Source organism: Bos indicus, chromosome 3 (genome assembly GCF_029378745.1).
Source record: "Bos indicus isolate NIAB-ARS_2022 breed Sahiwal x Tharparkar chromosome 3, NIAB-ARS_B.indTharparkar_mat_pri_1.0, whole genome shotgun sequence".
Classification (NCBI taxonomy): Eukaryota; Metazoa; Chordata; class Mammalia; order Artiodactyla; family Bovidae; genus Bos; species Bos indicus.
In genome coordinates, this window is record NC_091762.1 from 34,349,204 (window position 1) to 34,365,562 (window position 16,359).

Consider the following 16,359-nt stretch of genomic DNA (forward strand, 5'->3'; position numbering starts at 1 on the left):
GTGCCTCCGCCAGCTGGCTGGCTCCCCTTCTCGGGCTGGCGGCCACGATCGACTTCGCTTCCCTGTAGATCGAATAGGGTAGGTGCAGGGAGGTGGGCGCTATGAATCAGAAGGGCAAAGGGAGGGGGTCTGTAGGATGTGCTGAAGGACACAGGGGTTGGAGTGGGGGAGAATCCTCAACTCTGGTGTGTCTTTGTGGGAAACCCACGCTGCCCTGATGCAGAGCAGAGGGTTGGAATAGCGTTTTCTGGATTTGGTAGGACCTAGCTGAGCTGACCACGATCACCTGTCAGGATGACAGAAGGCTATCTGTGAGCCAGAGCCAGCCCCGGAACTGGGGTAGCCCCGAGGCTGCTGGTGTTTGCAGCATCTCTGGTGATGCGTCTCTCCCCTTCTGATAACTGCGATCGATGATCGATACCCTGTATCGCCTCTTCCCAAATCCTGGTTGGACCCCGACTCCATCCATCACTTTGGCTTCTTTTTCTAACGAATATTTTCTGTGCTGGCAGGGCTGCTACCAGAGCTTCATCATAGGGTGATTTCTCATCAGATCTGTTATTTTCCTTGCTAAGGCCTAGAAAATATTGATACCTTAATCACCCACATCTTTCTCCTCAGCTGATAACGTTCTTTCTCACCTTCATACACTCAAGACACAAAAGCCTGTCCCCTACCCCATCACATCGGAAAAGAGATCCTAATTCTCTTTTCCCTTACACCTCACCCCGTATTCATTCTTTCATCTCAGGGGAAACCAAACTGGAGGCAAAGAAGTCAAGGTCTGTGACTTCAAGACCTCTGAGCGTCTTCTCATTTTCACCCAAGGAATGTTAAAGTACTTCAAGGATGATCTCTGATGGTAGAGCTTCTTAACCTGAAAGCCATAGATGATTCCTAGGAGATTGGCAAATCTGGTGACATTGAGCATAATTTTGTGCCCAAGTGTATTTTTCAAGGGACTATAAATGAAGCCTATAACTGTCTGTCAGAAGGGGCATAGAGGTGCAAGTTTGTAAGGTTAAGAGGGCAATGCATAAGGCCCTCAACTCCTGACAGGAAGCTAGATTAGGTCACAAATGGTAGGAGAGCACAAATGGAAACAGCATTGTGGAAGCCACTATCTCCTGCCTTTTGAGTTTGCTCTAAATTTATTAATGAATTTCAGTTACTTTGGATTGAGGAGATGTCACCAGGCTGGGGTCTGCCAGGAACAACTCAGCCTTCAGACTCTTATCGCTGGGAGTGCAGAGTGGAGAGGAGTAGAATGATGTTTTGGTTGAAAATGCTGATATTTGTCCAAGAACTTAAAGCAAGGGGAGGAGGAAAAAAAATCCCCATAAGGGCTACATTCTTGGCTCCTTCATGGCAAATGCTTGAAGCACTGTTTATTCATATGTATAATGACAAGCACCAGAAAACAACATGCAACATTCTCCCCCCACCCCTGATCTGCAATCCCAGAAGAAGGACATCTACGACCATAATAGTGGAGGGAACTCGTGTTCAGAAAAGGTCCAAGGTGGGCATCCTGGCAGGGTCAGAATTTACTAGGGCAAAGGCAAGTGCCCTGCCAGCTGGCTTCCTCCCGGCAGCTGGAGAAACCAGACACCTTGTCCTACCTCAGGCCCCACTAGGCAAAGTGGTGATGCCAGCCCTGGTTGGAGGGAACATGAGTCCTCTGAGGACAGTCCAGCCCTCTAAAAGTAATGAGGTGAAGCAGCCTTTCCTTTTAGGATGGCCATGAAGAGAGAGGCCATAGCCTAGATCAAGGCTCTTCTGGCTGAGAACAAGCCAGCCACTTGAAGAGGATAAAAGAGCCTTCTTGGCCCAAGGGAGAGCTCTGGGCTAGGAGTCCTTGGTAGGAGTGTATACCTACCCACCCCCTTTCCCTAGCTGAAGGGCCAATTAGTAACTTAGGCCCCCCAAATGAGAACACTTTATCCATCACATTTCAGATGAATTATAAATACGTACACAGAATGAAACATAGTTCCAGTAGAAGCTGCGCACAGACCCTCACAGGGGCCAACCTGAAGAACCATGAAGGAACCCCTTTGTTCTCTGAGGCTCTGGAGCTGCAGGCAAAGCTGTCCCACCTTGTCCTTGAGTAATCACAGGGACAGCTCAGGACAGAGAGAGGTTCAGACTTAGAAACACCCTCATCCCCATCTCCCAGCTTCCCTCCTCAAATCCTCTCCCTGAAAGCTAAAAAAACAAAATACCTAATTTTTCACTGAAGGAATCTGGGGCATTTGAAGATATAAATCTCACACTCCCCTATCAAGCGGGGAAACTCTGACCCAAAAGATTGGCCCAAAGTCAAAGGTCCTGCCACCCGGGTTCCCCAGTAATGCACATGTTACTGTGGAGGGTGCTGAGGAAGGTGAGGAGGTGGGAGGGGTTGACTCAGTCCTGAGGAGAAACTGGCACAGGACACACCCACCTTTGGGATGACAAATGGGCTAACTGGCACTGGTTTGGAAAATGGCTGGATCTGCCTTTGTCCTTCTTCCCTGGGCAGCTCTATGGCCAGGGCAGACTGAAACGTTTTGAGTGGCATGGGAGGCAGGTGGCCCTTATCCAGTCAGCAGTGACTCCTGGGCCCTGGGGTCCAGAGAGGGACTGAAGGAGGTATCAGGAAGAGGAGACACACCAAGGACAAATATGGAACTGGGTCCCGAAGTGAAGAAGCACCAATAGCATCGGCCTGCCCTGGACTGAGGTGGGGGTGAGGGGTGCGGGGATAGAGCCTGGAAAAAAATGAGGAGACAGAGGAGGAATGGAGGACAAAGTGAGAGGGCATATTCTTTCATAAAGGTGAGAAGGAGAAATGTGAACCAGCGTCCAGAGAAGGAGCAGGGAGGAGAAAAAAAAGAAGAGAGTGAAGGGGAAGTGGGCCCATCCATCCATGTCCCGGGGCTCTGGGGCAGCTTAGACTCGTGATGGTCCTTTTTCCTCCTTCCAGAGCCCCTAGCTGACCCCACAGGAATGAAAGGAAGGCCTGAACAGACTCAGAAAGGGATCTTGAATGCTTCAGATCCAAGAGGCTGGGGAAAGGAGCTGGACAGAGAGGCAGGAGGTGGGGAGGGCTGAAACAGAGAGCCTCCTCACCCCCTCATCTTGTGTCCCAAGTGTAAGACAAGCCCAAGAAGGAGGACAGGGAGAAAGGTAGAGTTTCTAGGGCAAGTAGGAGTTGAGAGTATTGGTGGAAAGTGCCCCAGCAGGGAGGGGTGGGAGAACTAAAGGAATAGAAAAAACTGATATCCCAGCAAGTTTCCTGGCTACTGTTTGTTCAAGTTGCAACTCAGTTGCAACTGGGACCCTCTGGAAGGCTGTTTTCTAGGCAAGTCAGCCTCCTGGGTTCAAACATGATGGACTCTGTGGGCAAACAGGGGCCAGAGGAGCGAGTGGGGAACATACTGAGCTCAGACTGATGTCAGGTCAGTGCAGACATGGGGCCTTGATGACAGCCACTGAAGAGAGGTCACTAAACCACTGGTGGGCACTCCATGCAAGAGAGCAGGGAGAAGGCTGCCAACCAATTTCCCCTCCCCCCACATTTATTGAAGCTGGACAGATCGATAGAAGTGGCAGCAAGGAACCAGTCTCAGGTCTCCTGACCCCAGCCCTTGCCTGCAGCAGAGGCTGGTTCTCAGAGGCTGTGAGGGTACATGTAAGACCCCAAGGAAGATGCCTGGGTCCAGGCAGTAGACAAGAAGCGCTGAGCTCCTGCCATCTGGGACTCCAGGAAGAGGAGGGATAGGAAGGCACTGGGAGGGCTGCCCAGGTTTCCGACAGCTGGTGCCTGCCCATCAGTGAAGACGTCTCAAAGCCCAGAATGATGGGGGAGGGAAGTTGGAGGAGAAGGAAGAGGGAGGTCCTGGAAGCCGGAGGTGGTTGAAGAGGTGCTGTTCTGTGCTGTTCTGTTCGGGAGTAGCTGGGGGCTGCTTACTGCTTCTCCACCGCTCCCTGCTCAGCTGCGCTCTCCGGGCTGGTGCCCTGACCCTGGTCCTGGCCCTGCCCATGCCACGGGGTCTCCTTGAACACAAACCAACAGTTCCCGGCCCACAGGAAGAAGTTGATAAAGCCGAAGAGCTGCAAAGACATGGTAGGGGGAGGAGGGAGGTCGTGAGAATAGGAAGGAAGGCATTGTGGGAACAGGGAGGAGGGATGCCTGCATGAGGTTGAGGGAGGGAGGCACAGAGGGTTAGAAAGACTGAAAGACAGAGGAGCACGGTTTAGGGCCATCACCCATTAAGGAGCTCTCTGATGAAGGTATCTAACTCTGTCTGCAGCATGCACCCAAATTGTGGCTTGGTCGCTGGGAGAATGTGATTCCTGGAGTGGAGCATCATGCAAAGCAGAGCAAAGAGCAAGGGCTCTCATGGAGCCTCGCCCAGCATCCTTGGGGCCTCCTGGGGTGGGCGGGGCCAGAGCTGTCCAAGGTGCTCCTTTCCTAGGGCAGCCACCCAGCTGGCTCTATCCAAATATTTACTCAAAATACTTAAAAAACTATCAGCAGGAAGTATTTAGGGGAGGTGTACAGATGTCTGCAATTAACTTTGAAATGCATTAACAATAAGATGGATTGATAGATGAACAGAGTCAGATAGATATGTGATAAAGCAAGTCTAGTAAAATGTTAATGGTACAGTCTAGTTGATTAGTGTGTGGGTGTTCATTGTAAAAATTCTTTCAACTTCACTGTACGTGAACATTTTTACAGTACAGTCTTGGGGGGGGGTGCAGGGAGGTGGAACCTATCATCAAAATTCCAGCAAGGTCTAGAAAGCTCCCTGGTGTACCAGCCATTAAACCTTTCAGTTACTGGGCTTTGGAGATGTTTTGACCATTTTCAGGGAGAGATTTCCCTAAGTAAAAGTCTCTCAGTCGTGTCCGAATCTGCAACCCCATAGATATACAGTCCATGGAATTCTCCAGGCCAGAATACTGGAGTAGGTAGCCTTTCCCTTCTCCAGGGGATCTTCCAAACCCAGGGATTGAACCCAGGTCTCTATCTGGGGATGTTTAAGCCAAAGCTTTCCAGGGCAGGGCTGAGGTGGCTGAGATGACAGGGGTACATTTGCAAAACTCAAGGCCTCAGCTATCTACCAACTGATATAGAGATATTTTGATGTTCTAACTAAGGTGGCCAATACATGCATACCAGCTGGACCCACCACTGCCCAAAACTCTTGTCCAGCCTGGAGCTCCTTCTCATGCACTCTGGGTCAGCTCCCAGCTTTGAGCCCCACCACAGCCCTAGGCGCCCTCTTCATGTGCTCATGTGTGTGCACACACATACACATAAAGAGACAGGAGGAGTGGGAGGTGGTCTCAACGAGCATGCCAAGAGGTGGGGAGAATGGAGGGAAATGGGAGGCAGAGGGCAGAAGAGGGAAGAAATGGGAGGTTGAGTGGCCCTTCCCAAATGTCCCTTGGGGTCAGCCAGAGGCCAGCAGCCAGCGTGAAGCAGAGGGGATGTGCTGGCTGCAGGTGCTGGGGATACCAGCTGTGAGGACACCCTCCCTGTTCTTCTCAGCCCTTACTGCTGTGACTGGCCTGGGCATCAGGGACAGTGCTGCCTCCCCCACACCCCATTAGTGGCCACAACTCTCACCACGGAGATGTTGGCCAGTCCCATGGAGGGTGTGGCCCCGGCACTGCACACTGCTTCCTCTCCATGGCACACAGACATGGCGGCGGTCAGGCTGGATGGCCGTGTGGCCCCCTTGACATCAGTCAGGCCCTTGCCCCAGGCAGCTGCAGCTACCAGCCAAAAAAAGGTGAAGGAGACAGTCACACAGAAGTCCTGGGAGGAGCAGAGGGACAGGAAATACAGTCAGAAAGGAATCCATGATTCTGCACTTCTTTTCCTCTTGCCCTAACGCACTGTGATCCTGGGGTCCCAGGACAGCTGCCTCTTCCCATCCTACCTGACACCTGGAGGCTCAGGGAGCCTAGATCATTCTGGGGAATCTGCCATCAAGAGAATCCTGCCAGCCAGGGCTACCCTTGCCCATGCCCTCAGAACTGAGGTCAGGGAACAAGTCATCCATTGGTCAGTGTCATCCCCAAGCCCAAGCAGCCTAAACGCACCACGTTCCCCTGCCCCAGCCTTTGCTTTGATCACCATTGCTCAGTTACACCTGGTGGTAGAGTTAGGGCAGACTGCAGGAGATAAGTGGGGATCCCCTAAGGCACCCTTTCCACCTTGCATGCCTAGGATAAGGAGAAAGCAAAGGGGAAATAGTATTAATAATAGCTGGCACTTATGGAGGCTAACTATATACTAGATATTCTTATACCAGATATTTTATCCTTCCAAAACAGTGAGATAGTTATTGTTTTCTTTCCATTTTTTAGTCAAGGAAACTGACATTTAGAGAGGTTAAATAACTTGTCAAGAGCATATGGCTAGTAAGGGACATTGCTGGGGTTTGAACCCAAGCAAATCTGACTCCAGAGCCTGCTTCCTGAAGCTGTTGTGCCTCCTGTGAGCAGAGCAAGTGATGGGAAGTCGGTAGACACAGAGCCCTGAGACGTGGGCCTTCTACAGGCCCAAGGACCTGGCAGCCCCAGCACCCAAAGGGACCAACAGCAAAGAGCTGCCAGGGAGATCGGGGAGGTTCACCTGTGAGGGTCAGGGACCCAGGAAAGCTGCCATGCTTGTCTTCAGCCCAGGATGTACACTTCCTCAGTATCTCCTCCCCACCCCATCCCTCCTGGCTGTGCCCACTCACCACCAGTGGGAAGCGCCTATTTTCCGTATAGAGTTTGTGGAAACGCAGGTAGATGACGAGCGCAGCGATGGTGTAGAAGAAGGAAAAGATGCCCAGGGTCACGAAGAACTCGGCGGGGGCAGAGAAGTCTCCCATGAGGTGCATGGTCTTGGAGGTGGATTCATCGTCACAGAGGGGCATCTCATACTGGACCCGGTTCAACCTGCAGGTGGCATGAAGCCAACCCTGAGCTCAGGGCGATCCTCTCCCTGTGCAAGCAGCAGGCCCTCCCTGCCCCAGGGGTAGTCCTGCTCCGGTTAACACCCAAGGACTCTTGCAGAGCCGAGAGGGGCATGTAGGGAGGAAAGTTTGTGGAGGGAACCTTGGAGTCAAGACAGGAATTTCCCTGGAATTCTGGCCAAACTCTACCTCCCGCTCGGCCACCACCCCACATTCATCCATCCTGCCCAGACATGGTGACCCTGTATTCCCAAGTATCTCCAGGACCCTTTAAGTCATAACCACAATATATATAGTTCATCTATTTCTGTCAGCCAAACCATCAGGGGAATCAGCTTCATTCTGCCCCTGGGAAAGCACTGTGCCCAAGTTAAGATTGGAATTACCCGTTCTCAGACTTTAAGTCCCCCAGTGAGACTACATTAGACCAAAAACAAACACACTATTATGTGCAAGAGACAGCTGATCTAACTTGGATGCTGCTACTAGAAATTTCTGAAGAGGTGAGCCCTGTCCCTATTCTCCTCTGAACACTTGGGCTCCCCCTTCTCTAAGCTCCTAGATACCCAGGAAAGAGTATTCCCTTCTACCTCCTGGTCAAGGTGTGCCTCCTTGTATTCTGGTGGTACAGGTGAGTGTCCCCCTTCAGCTCTTTAGGATCTGAGTACTGAAAGCCTTCCTTACCTTCAAGGCAGGGAGGAGGCTATGGAGGGTAGAAGAGACTTGCCCAACTAGCCCAGACTCCTATAAGTCTCCACCCCACACAGTGGGGTTCTTTCTGTAGGAGCTGTCATTACCTGCTATTGGTTATTCATAGACTGGAACATTATTAAAACAAGGGTTTATCTGAGTTTCCCTTATATTTTTCTCTGGCTGCTGCTGCTGCTAAGTCGCTTCAGTCGTGTCCAACTCTGTGCAACCCAGAGACGGCAGCCCAACAGGCTCCCTCGTCCCTGGGATTCTCCAGGCAAGAACATTGGAGTGGGTTGCCATTTCCTTCTCCAATGCATGAAAGAGAAAAGTGAAAGTGAAGTCGCTCAGTCGTGTCCGACTCATAGTAACCCCATGGACTGCAGCCTACCAGGATTCTCCGTCCGTGGGATTTTCCAGGCAAGAGTGCTGGAGTAGGGTGCCATTGCCTTCTCCTGTCTGAAATTCCTAAAGGGCAGGAAGGGCCTGTGCCTTGTAATTCTATTTGAAACTGGAGTGGCACACAACAAAAGGTCTTTAGGTTTCTGGAGGAGGAAGAGACCATGCAGGTCCTCCCAATGCAATGAGAGAGGATGTGCTGGGTCAGAATCAGCTCATGCTCACCTGAAGGGATAGCCGAATGAAACAATGATGGCGCTCACATCCTTGGCTTCGTTGTTGCAGCGAACTGTTGCTCCTGTCTCCCCGCTGTAGGAGCCGCAGGACCCGAAGGCGAAAATAGCAAAGAGCTGAGAGAGAGTGAAGCCCGATTGAGAGTCAGAAGGTCTCAACTGGCCAAGATCTATCCCTCTGAACCACCCTCTCACTCCTAGCAGGTACAGATATGGGATGGGGCCAAGTGAAAGTGAAAATGAAAGTCACTCAGTCATGTCTGACTCTTTTTGACCCCACAGACTATAGTCCACTAGGGTCCTCTGTCCATGGAATCTCCAGGCAAGAATACTGGAGTGGTTAGCCATTCCCAGGAGTCCCTTTAATCAAGTCCCTTCTGGCCAGGGACCCGTGGCTTCTGCTGGTCTCCCAGCCTCAGGGTGCTCTGTTCACTGCACAGGATGCTGGACCAAATAGCCAAATGCATAGGGTTGACTTTGACTGCTACCTGGGAGGGAAATGAAGAGGGAGAAATGGGCAGTTTCTAAGTCTCCCCACTGGATGTGACATTGGAGACCACAGATAGCCTCCTTAAGATGATGACTAACACAAAGCAATTTAGGCTTTAGAAACTTCTATCTCAAAGGTGCACTTGAATTTCCTCCCCAAGGGAGAGGCATCCTAGAAATTCCCCTGTGCCAACTGAGATCAGGCATGCATGGAATTCTTTCCATTTCTCCTTTGAAGGCATCATTCAATCTTGTCATTACCTTCTTGCTAACTTACAGTGACTTCCTGCCTCAGTGGAGATATAGCTGGAGGGGACCACTTCTGCCAAGCCTTCAGAGGGACCAAGGGGGCAGGGGCTGGGCTGCTGTCCCACGGTACCACCAGCTAACTTCTCTTCCCCTAAAGGCACCTTTCCTTCAGCAACAGTGCTGGCTGGGTTACCAGCAGTCCTGGCTCAAACCCAGAGAAAAGTATCCTCCACTTGCCTTATCAGCCTTTGCTATTTCCCCAGTGGTGTTTCACTTTATAATCTGTTGATGCTGCCATTTCTCGGTGTTGAGAACCAAAGGCATTTCAGATTACTTGAATTGTTTTCCTCTTCACCTTTCATCACATGTTACTAAACCTCCTATCTTGAGTGAAATGGAATTTCCTCATCCTACAATTTTCTAATTTCTTCCTGGGGACACACACTTTGGTTAGAAAAGAAGGTGAGAAATTGGAATTTCTTATTCTCCCACATCATCTGTTGAGGCCCCATTTCCTGTGTTCTTACCATTGGCTTGTGCATGATATAATCCTTTGTGTTAAGCAGTGAGCTTACTCTGTTAATTGTTCACTTTTTGTATGTTTCTTTGTGATTCAGTATCTCAGACATGAATTACCTAGAAGACAGCTAATTCACATCCCAACCCTGCATCCAGAGTTGATAGAATAGAGTTGTGTGCATGGTATCTTGCTAATGCTTGATAGTGTTGTGGAAGGAAAAGAGAACTGGGTTAGGAGTCTGGAAATCTGGGTCCTAGTCCTGGTCCTGTCACTAATGAGCCAGTAACCTCTAACAAGCCATTCTGTTCTCGGCATCTCAGTTTCCTCATCTGTAAAACGAGAGGTTTGGAGCAGGCCATCCCAAGGCCTTTCCAGCTCTGTGGTTCTCTCACTCTGAGGGTAGCTCTCTCCATGTGTTCTTGGCTGGGTTTGCCAGCAGCTGCGCTCTGGCCATGGGTGGTGTCCGGTGCCACTGCCCCACCTTGCATCGCCTGGCCTGGCAGATCTTCTCCAGGCTGGAGCCACTGACCCCTCTCTAAAGGTCATAATGGGTACCTCTCTGTTTCTAGGAGGTTTAATTCGAACAAACAAGAATTGTCTCCATCTTAACACTCCTCCAGGAAAGGAGATAGTATAATCTCTCTCCAGTGCCTGAATAACCTCCTGATCTGACTTAAACTACAGAGGCCACAGTAGAACCCTGTTTGCTCATCTTCTTGACAGAACTGAAGGGAAGTCACTCAAAACCTCTGCATCATTACCTTTACATACTCCAAGTGGCCTCCCTGGCATAACCATGGCACTCCTCTAGCTCACCCTCATAAGGATTCTCTAATCTTTTGTCAGCTCTGTGGTTCTGAGTCCTCATGGAAGTTTCTTTGTTCCTCTTAGCTTCTGGTGTCCAGAACTGGACACAATTAGGACGTACCATTCTAGGAAGGGCAGACAGTTGGATATATTTTTACTGTTAGCAGTTAGTGAGTGGCTCTGTATAGGTCCCCCCTAAAAGTTGGCACTTCTCACCTAGGGCAATAAACAGTTAGTTATGGAGCTTCTGTTTTACCAGCACTCTCTTGACTGGCACTCCTGACCAGCTACAGAAAGATGTCATTTATTGAGCATCTACTATGTCCCAGGCATTGTTCTAGGCAATATGACTTATTAGTGAACAAAAAAGAAAAGCAAAATCTCTGTCTTCATGGAGCTTGTACCCTAGAGCTTCCCTATCCACTATGGTAGCAATTAGCCAAATGTGGCTATTTACATTTAAATTAATTAAAATTAAATAACATTTAAGATTCAGTGGCTCGGTCACACTATCCACATTTCAGGTGCTCACTAGACACATGTGACTAGTAGGTTCCATGCTGAACCACACAGATTATAGAACTTTTCCATCATTGCAGAAAGTTCTGCTGTGTCCAGAAGACAGGCTTGAGGTTCTAAAAATCCTGAACCCTGCTTTATGATTCCTCCATGGGCAAAATACACCCATAGTAACATTAGTATTAACTGTATTCTCTTCTATTCTGATTCTTTGAAAGTCAGGAGTCTCTAAACAACTTATATAATTTTATTAACCAGAATATATGGTTAAATCAGAACAACACAGTCAGAAGGTGTCAGATAACAGATGACAGTTTGCTATTAAGTGAATGGATGGTGGAATCTCGGGAAAATCTCTCAGGTTCACAGAACAGCAGAGCAAAAAGGATCTCAGAGATTATCAAGCGCAACAGTCTCATTTCATAGAGGTGGAAACTGAAGTCCCAAAAGATTAAGTGACTTTCCCAAGGTCACATTTAGCCAATGTGAGAGCCAAGCTTAGAATTCACAACTCCTGATTACCGGTTCACTGCTCTTTCTATGTCATCCATTCATTAATCAACAAAGAGTTATCGAGTATCTACTTTGTGCCAGACGCTGCAGAATCCAAGATGAATAAGACCAGTACCTGCTCTCAAGAGTTTGCATCCAGAAAGGAGTCATGCTCAAATAAAAGCCAAAACATAACCCAGGATCACAGAATTATTAAGGCTGAAAAAAGATATCTCCAGTCTGTGCAGGGAGGATTGCAAAGAGGGAGGAAGTAGCTGTGCACCTTGGGATGCAGGAGCAGAGAAAGATGCTTTCCCAGCTCCTTCCACCTTTCTGCACCAGATATGCCTTTTTCCTGAACTGTATCAGGGGACTGAGCCACAGGGAAGAGTGCAGAAGACCAGTAATCACCCCTGTTACTAGGCACCAAGCTGGTCATGAAGAACAGAAGCCAAGGAAGGATGGAGACCCTGAGACAAGGGGCATCTCCAGGGCTCTGATACCAACTAGCCCTCTTCCTCATGGGCCTGCATTGCTGGGAACAGCAGTGGCCACACTCTCCTCCTCCTCCTCCTCTTCCTCTTTCTCCTGCCTCTGCATCTCTTTTGGAAAGATGTAAGAATAACCTTGCTAGTTTAAGGATGAGGCTCCACTTTGGTGCTGACTTGCTTTTTGGTGATAACCTTTGTCAGTCCTGAGAACACTAACATTTCCACTTAGCGCAGAGCACAAGGAAGACAAGATCTCCCCCAAAGCCTATTCCCACAATCATCTCATTGGTTGTTACAGACTCTGATGGTGTGCTTTTGAATTCTCCATATTTATTGAAATACCTTATTTTCACTACCGAGACCCCAGAGCCAAATAAGTGACTTTGGTACCTCAAAGGTGAGTTACTGATCAAGGGCATGCCCAGTTAAACATAATATGACATTATCGGAACAGCGGGCTTCCCTTGTAAGAATCCGCTTGCAATGCAGGAGACCTGGGTTCGATCCTTGGATTGGAAAGATCCCCTGGAGAAGGGAAAGGTTACCAATTCCAGTATTCTGGCCTAGAAAATTCCATTTTGCAAAGAGTTGGACACGACTGAGCAACTTTCACTTTCACTTCATTGGAACAGTGACTGAATAATCCAAGCGATTCATACCTTACCCTCAGAGGGGGCTAAAGGGGAGAAGGAGGATAAGGAGAAAAAGGGGGCAACAGAGGTAGGGATGGTTGGATTACATCACCAATTCAATGGACATGAGTTTGAGCAAACTCCAGGAGATGGTGAAGGACAGGGAAGCCTCGCTTGATACAGTCCATGGGATCACAAAGAGTTGGACACAACTTAGCTAATGAACAAGAACAGAATAGGGATTTGGCAGTAACATCTAAATGATCTTACCAAAGGACAAGTCTAGCTGACAGTCTGCATAAGGGGGAAAGTTAGGGAGAATGAGAGGTCTGGGAACCAATACTTACTGAATACCTCTTGGATTGCCAGGCTCACCATGGTCTTCTCAGATGCTCCAATGCTTTACAGATATTGCTTTCTGTAATCTTTCCAGAGAGCTCATGAGATGTATCTTACCCTCATTTACAGATAAGAAACTTAGACCCATAAAGATTTCATCACTTACCCCAGCTTCCATAGCTAGAAAGCTGAGAAAAACTAGTTCTCCGATAATTGGTATATGCCCATGTTCTTTGCCTAGCTTAGTGTAGACTCAGTGAGACCCCAGAACTGAAATTGAGGTGAGATTAGTTCATGTTAAAATTTTAAAAAGATATGCTAATAGAAGAATAACATTACTTTATCTCACCAGGATTCCAGTAAAAGCTTTGCTTTTTTGGTAATAGTGACAACAGAGTTTTCAGTTATCATTACAATAACTGCAAGCTTTGTGTGTGGTGTTTTTTTCCCTTTGTCGAGACAGGAGTATTTGATCCCTCCAAGCAGGAAATATGCAAAAAGTCCCAAATGATATTTTCACTGTCATTTTGGTGCTGGTTCCTGGGGCCAGTACCTGTGTTCACCTGGAGAGACTCAGGGCAAGTGAAACTCACTTTGAATTCAGGTTACCAGGTTGGCAGTAAAAGCAAAGCATCTCTTTATGAAGCTACCCTTTGAATGAAAGCTGAGTTCAGAGCCTAGCCATGGACTCCTGGATTGAGTATTATGAGAGAAAAGCATAACTTCCTCTCTAAGAAACTGAGGATCTTAAAAGTCAAACAGGTTTTAACTCTTAGGGATCAGAGCTGACTGTGGACAAGACCAGGCATTGCTTTGTGCAGCCTTACAGAAATGTTATGGGTGTTGGCTGGGGTAGGTTTGGGAAAAGGATAGAAAGGTTGAAGAAAGAAGCCTTTCAGAATCCGCCCCCCATGGAGGATGATTCTGTGGTCTAATAACCTCATTGTTTTCCTCATCCCTTGACAGTCTTTCTCAAATTTCCCTTAGATCCAATTGTCTAGTTTAATGATAAAACCGTACTGTTTTATTTCCAGTTCTGCTCCTCTGGATTGTTCATAATGGCTTCCCAGCTCTGGATAGCAGACACACAGAGCCTTAAGATTACTCTTCCATGGCCCCCTCAGATACTCAAGGGGTGCGTCAGAGCAGGGAAGTGAGGAGAGGTGAAAGAGCTCAGTCAGCAGTTATTCCAAATGCTCTTGAGGCAGTAGGGAGAGTGGAAAGTCCCCACTAGGTCCCAGAGTTTGCACTTGGGAGCTCCCCAGTCTGGCCTGTAGCCCCAGTCAGGGTGTCAGATATGGGAAGATAACCCCAAATGCACTATTGCTTCTAAATTCCAGATCTGATGATTCTCATCCAAAGGACGATTTACGAATCAGTGACACAGTGTTAACTCCTGTCTCCAGTGAGTTAAAAGCCCTTTAGAACTCAATCCTCCTCAGTATTAATGGTAACTTATTCCCCAGCTGAATTTTGTGCTGAAAGCATATTAATTAAGTTATTCACACACCATTTGGTGTGCGGATTGTCTAACAAATCTCTTCTCTGATAGTGCGCTAAATGCTCCCGACAGGTCTTTATAATTTGAAAGAGTGACTGCACCTGTCCAGGATCCTAATTTATACACTGGGACGGACAGAGAACATGCTAAGGTCTCAAAGTACCAGTCAGGCAGGAGAAGATGGTGTTTCCCCTATACCACTACAGGGAAACTGAGGCCCTGGGCAAATGATTTCTTCAAGGCCACAGAATAAGTCTAATCAGGGTAATGTTCTGGCATGCCAACCTATTTAGAGCAGAAAGGGACTCTAGGGACGGTCTGATCAACATTTGATTAATATTGGAAACTGAAGCCCAAAGAAGAGATTTTTGCCAAGGTCAAGTAGATAGAAAAGGCAGGTCCAGGTCTGTATCCTAAGGCCCCAGCTTTCCAGCTCAATGTTCTATCTTAGTCTGTTGCTGCTACTGCTGCTATGTCACTTCAGTCGTGTCCGACTCTGTGCGACCCCATAGACGGCAGCCCACCAGGCTCCGCCGTCCCTGGGATTCTCCAGGCAAGAGTACTGGAGTGGGTTGCCATTGCCTTCTCCATATCTTAGTCTACAAGGCACGTTTTGGCTGACTTTTATTGTCTTATTTTTCTTTTCTTTATTTCATCCTCGGGCCATGAAATCCATTCATTCATTCACGCACTTGCTCCCGCAGTTACAGCAACGCAGATTACACGTGATCTCAATAGAGCAGGCCTGCCAGCCAGGACCCTGTCCCTTGAGTCCACCTCCAGGATCAGTCAGGCCCTGGCAGGTCTGGGGACAGGATGGTACCCGTCGCCTGCCTCCTTCCCTCCTCTGCCCTCCGCAGCTTTCCTCGTCCCCCTTGTCCTCCTCCCCCCTCCCGCCACCCAGGAGTGGTATGTGCAGGATCAGAGTTCTGGAAAGGTTACACCCGGGTCCTCTCGCCCGGGTGAAATGTGAGCGCCCTGGGCAAAAGCTCCTTGCACATAGAAGGACTGAATCCGGGACTCCGCATGCCTCGTTCCTCACCCTCCTGCCACCAAGTGCTGGAGAAGCAACCCCAGCGCACCCCTCCCCCGCCCACCTGTCGCCGCCCCCCACCCTTCCGCCCGGCCAGCCGCAGCACCTCCCCACCCCACCCCCCAACTCCGGCCACATTGCTTAGGGTCAGCGTCACAGCCCAGGCTCCCGAAATAGCCCTCGGCTGGGGCTGCAACTCACCCACTGGAGAACTTTGATGAAGCCCAGCGGCTCCTCCAGCCGCCGCCAGCGCAGCCCCACGAGCAGGCGGTCCACCTGCAGAGACACAGCCCGCCCGGGGTCAGGGCGGTGGAGGACCAGGGAGGGCGCTGCCCTCTTTCTCCCACTCACATTCGGGAGAAGGGGAGGAATAAGGGTCGGCCCGACACCCCGGTAGAGGACGAGAGGCGAGAGGGAGCCTCAGGGGCGTGAGGGGAGTACCTGCTGGCGCGGCGACTTGTCCGCGGTGCGGCTGGAGCTCTCCGTCGAGGACATGCTGGCGCAGCGGGGCCGGGGCGCGGCGCGGGGGCTGCGGGGGCTGCGGGGACTGTGGTGGGGCTGAGGGCTGCTGACCCGCGGCGCGGGAAGCGGGCGGTACCGGAGCTGGAGCGGCCGTCGGCCGCCCGGGATCCAGGCTGGCTGGGTGAGTCGCGGGGGGCGCTGCTGCTCGCGCTCTCCGAGGCCGCGGCCGCCGCTCTGCCCGGCCGGCTGCAGAAAGCCCCCGAGTCCAATTCAAACTTCTGTCAAACTCGCGAACCAACTTGGCAGCCGAGTCACGTGGCGCCCGCTCTCAAGCCGTCCTCCCGCCCCCTTAGCTCCCGGGTCCCTGCCCGCGGGACTCCTTAAAGGGACCTGTGGCCTCTGCGGGCAGTTCGGCCGCGAGGGGGCTCCGGTTCTTTGCCAGAACCTCCAGGGGTCAGCGAGACACCGCGGCCACCCGACCCACAACCCAAGTGGGGAACTGGCCCGGGGCGCTGGCAGTCACCGGCTCCCAAGTTTA

The 16,359-nt window shown here is 50.1% G+C and overlaps 1 protein-coding gene across 1 annotated transcript; it reads right to left on the bottom strand.

Annotated features, from left to right (window-relative positions):
• Positions 1-1,362: 1,362 nt before the first annotated feature.
• Positions 1,363-16,081, bottom strand: SYPL2 (synaptophysin like 2). The gene is made up of 6 exons (XM_019956915.2): positions 15,801-16,081; positions 15,561-15,635; positions 8,280-8,404; positions 6,747-6,948; positions 5,624-5,815; positions 1,363-4,098 (listed from the first exon to the last, which is right to left on the bottom strand). The coding sequence occupies exons 1-6, from the start codon at positions 15,852-15,854 to the stop codon at positions 3,952-3,954; spliced, it is 795 nt and encodes a 264-aa protein (XP_019812474.1). The 5' UTR covers positions 15,855-16,081; the 3' UTR covers positions 1,363-3,951.
• Positions 16,082-16,359: the final 278 nt, after the last annotated feature.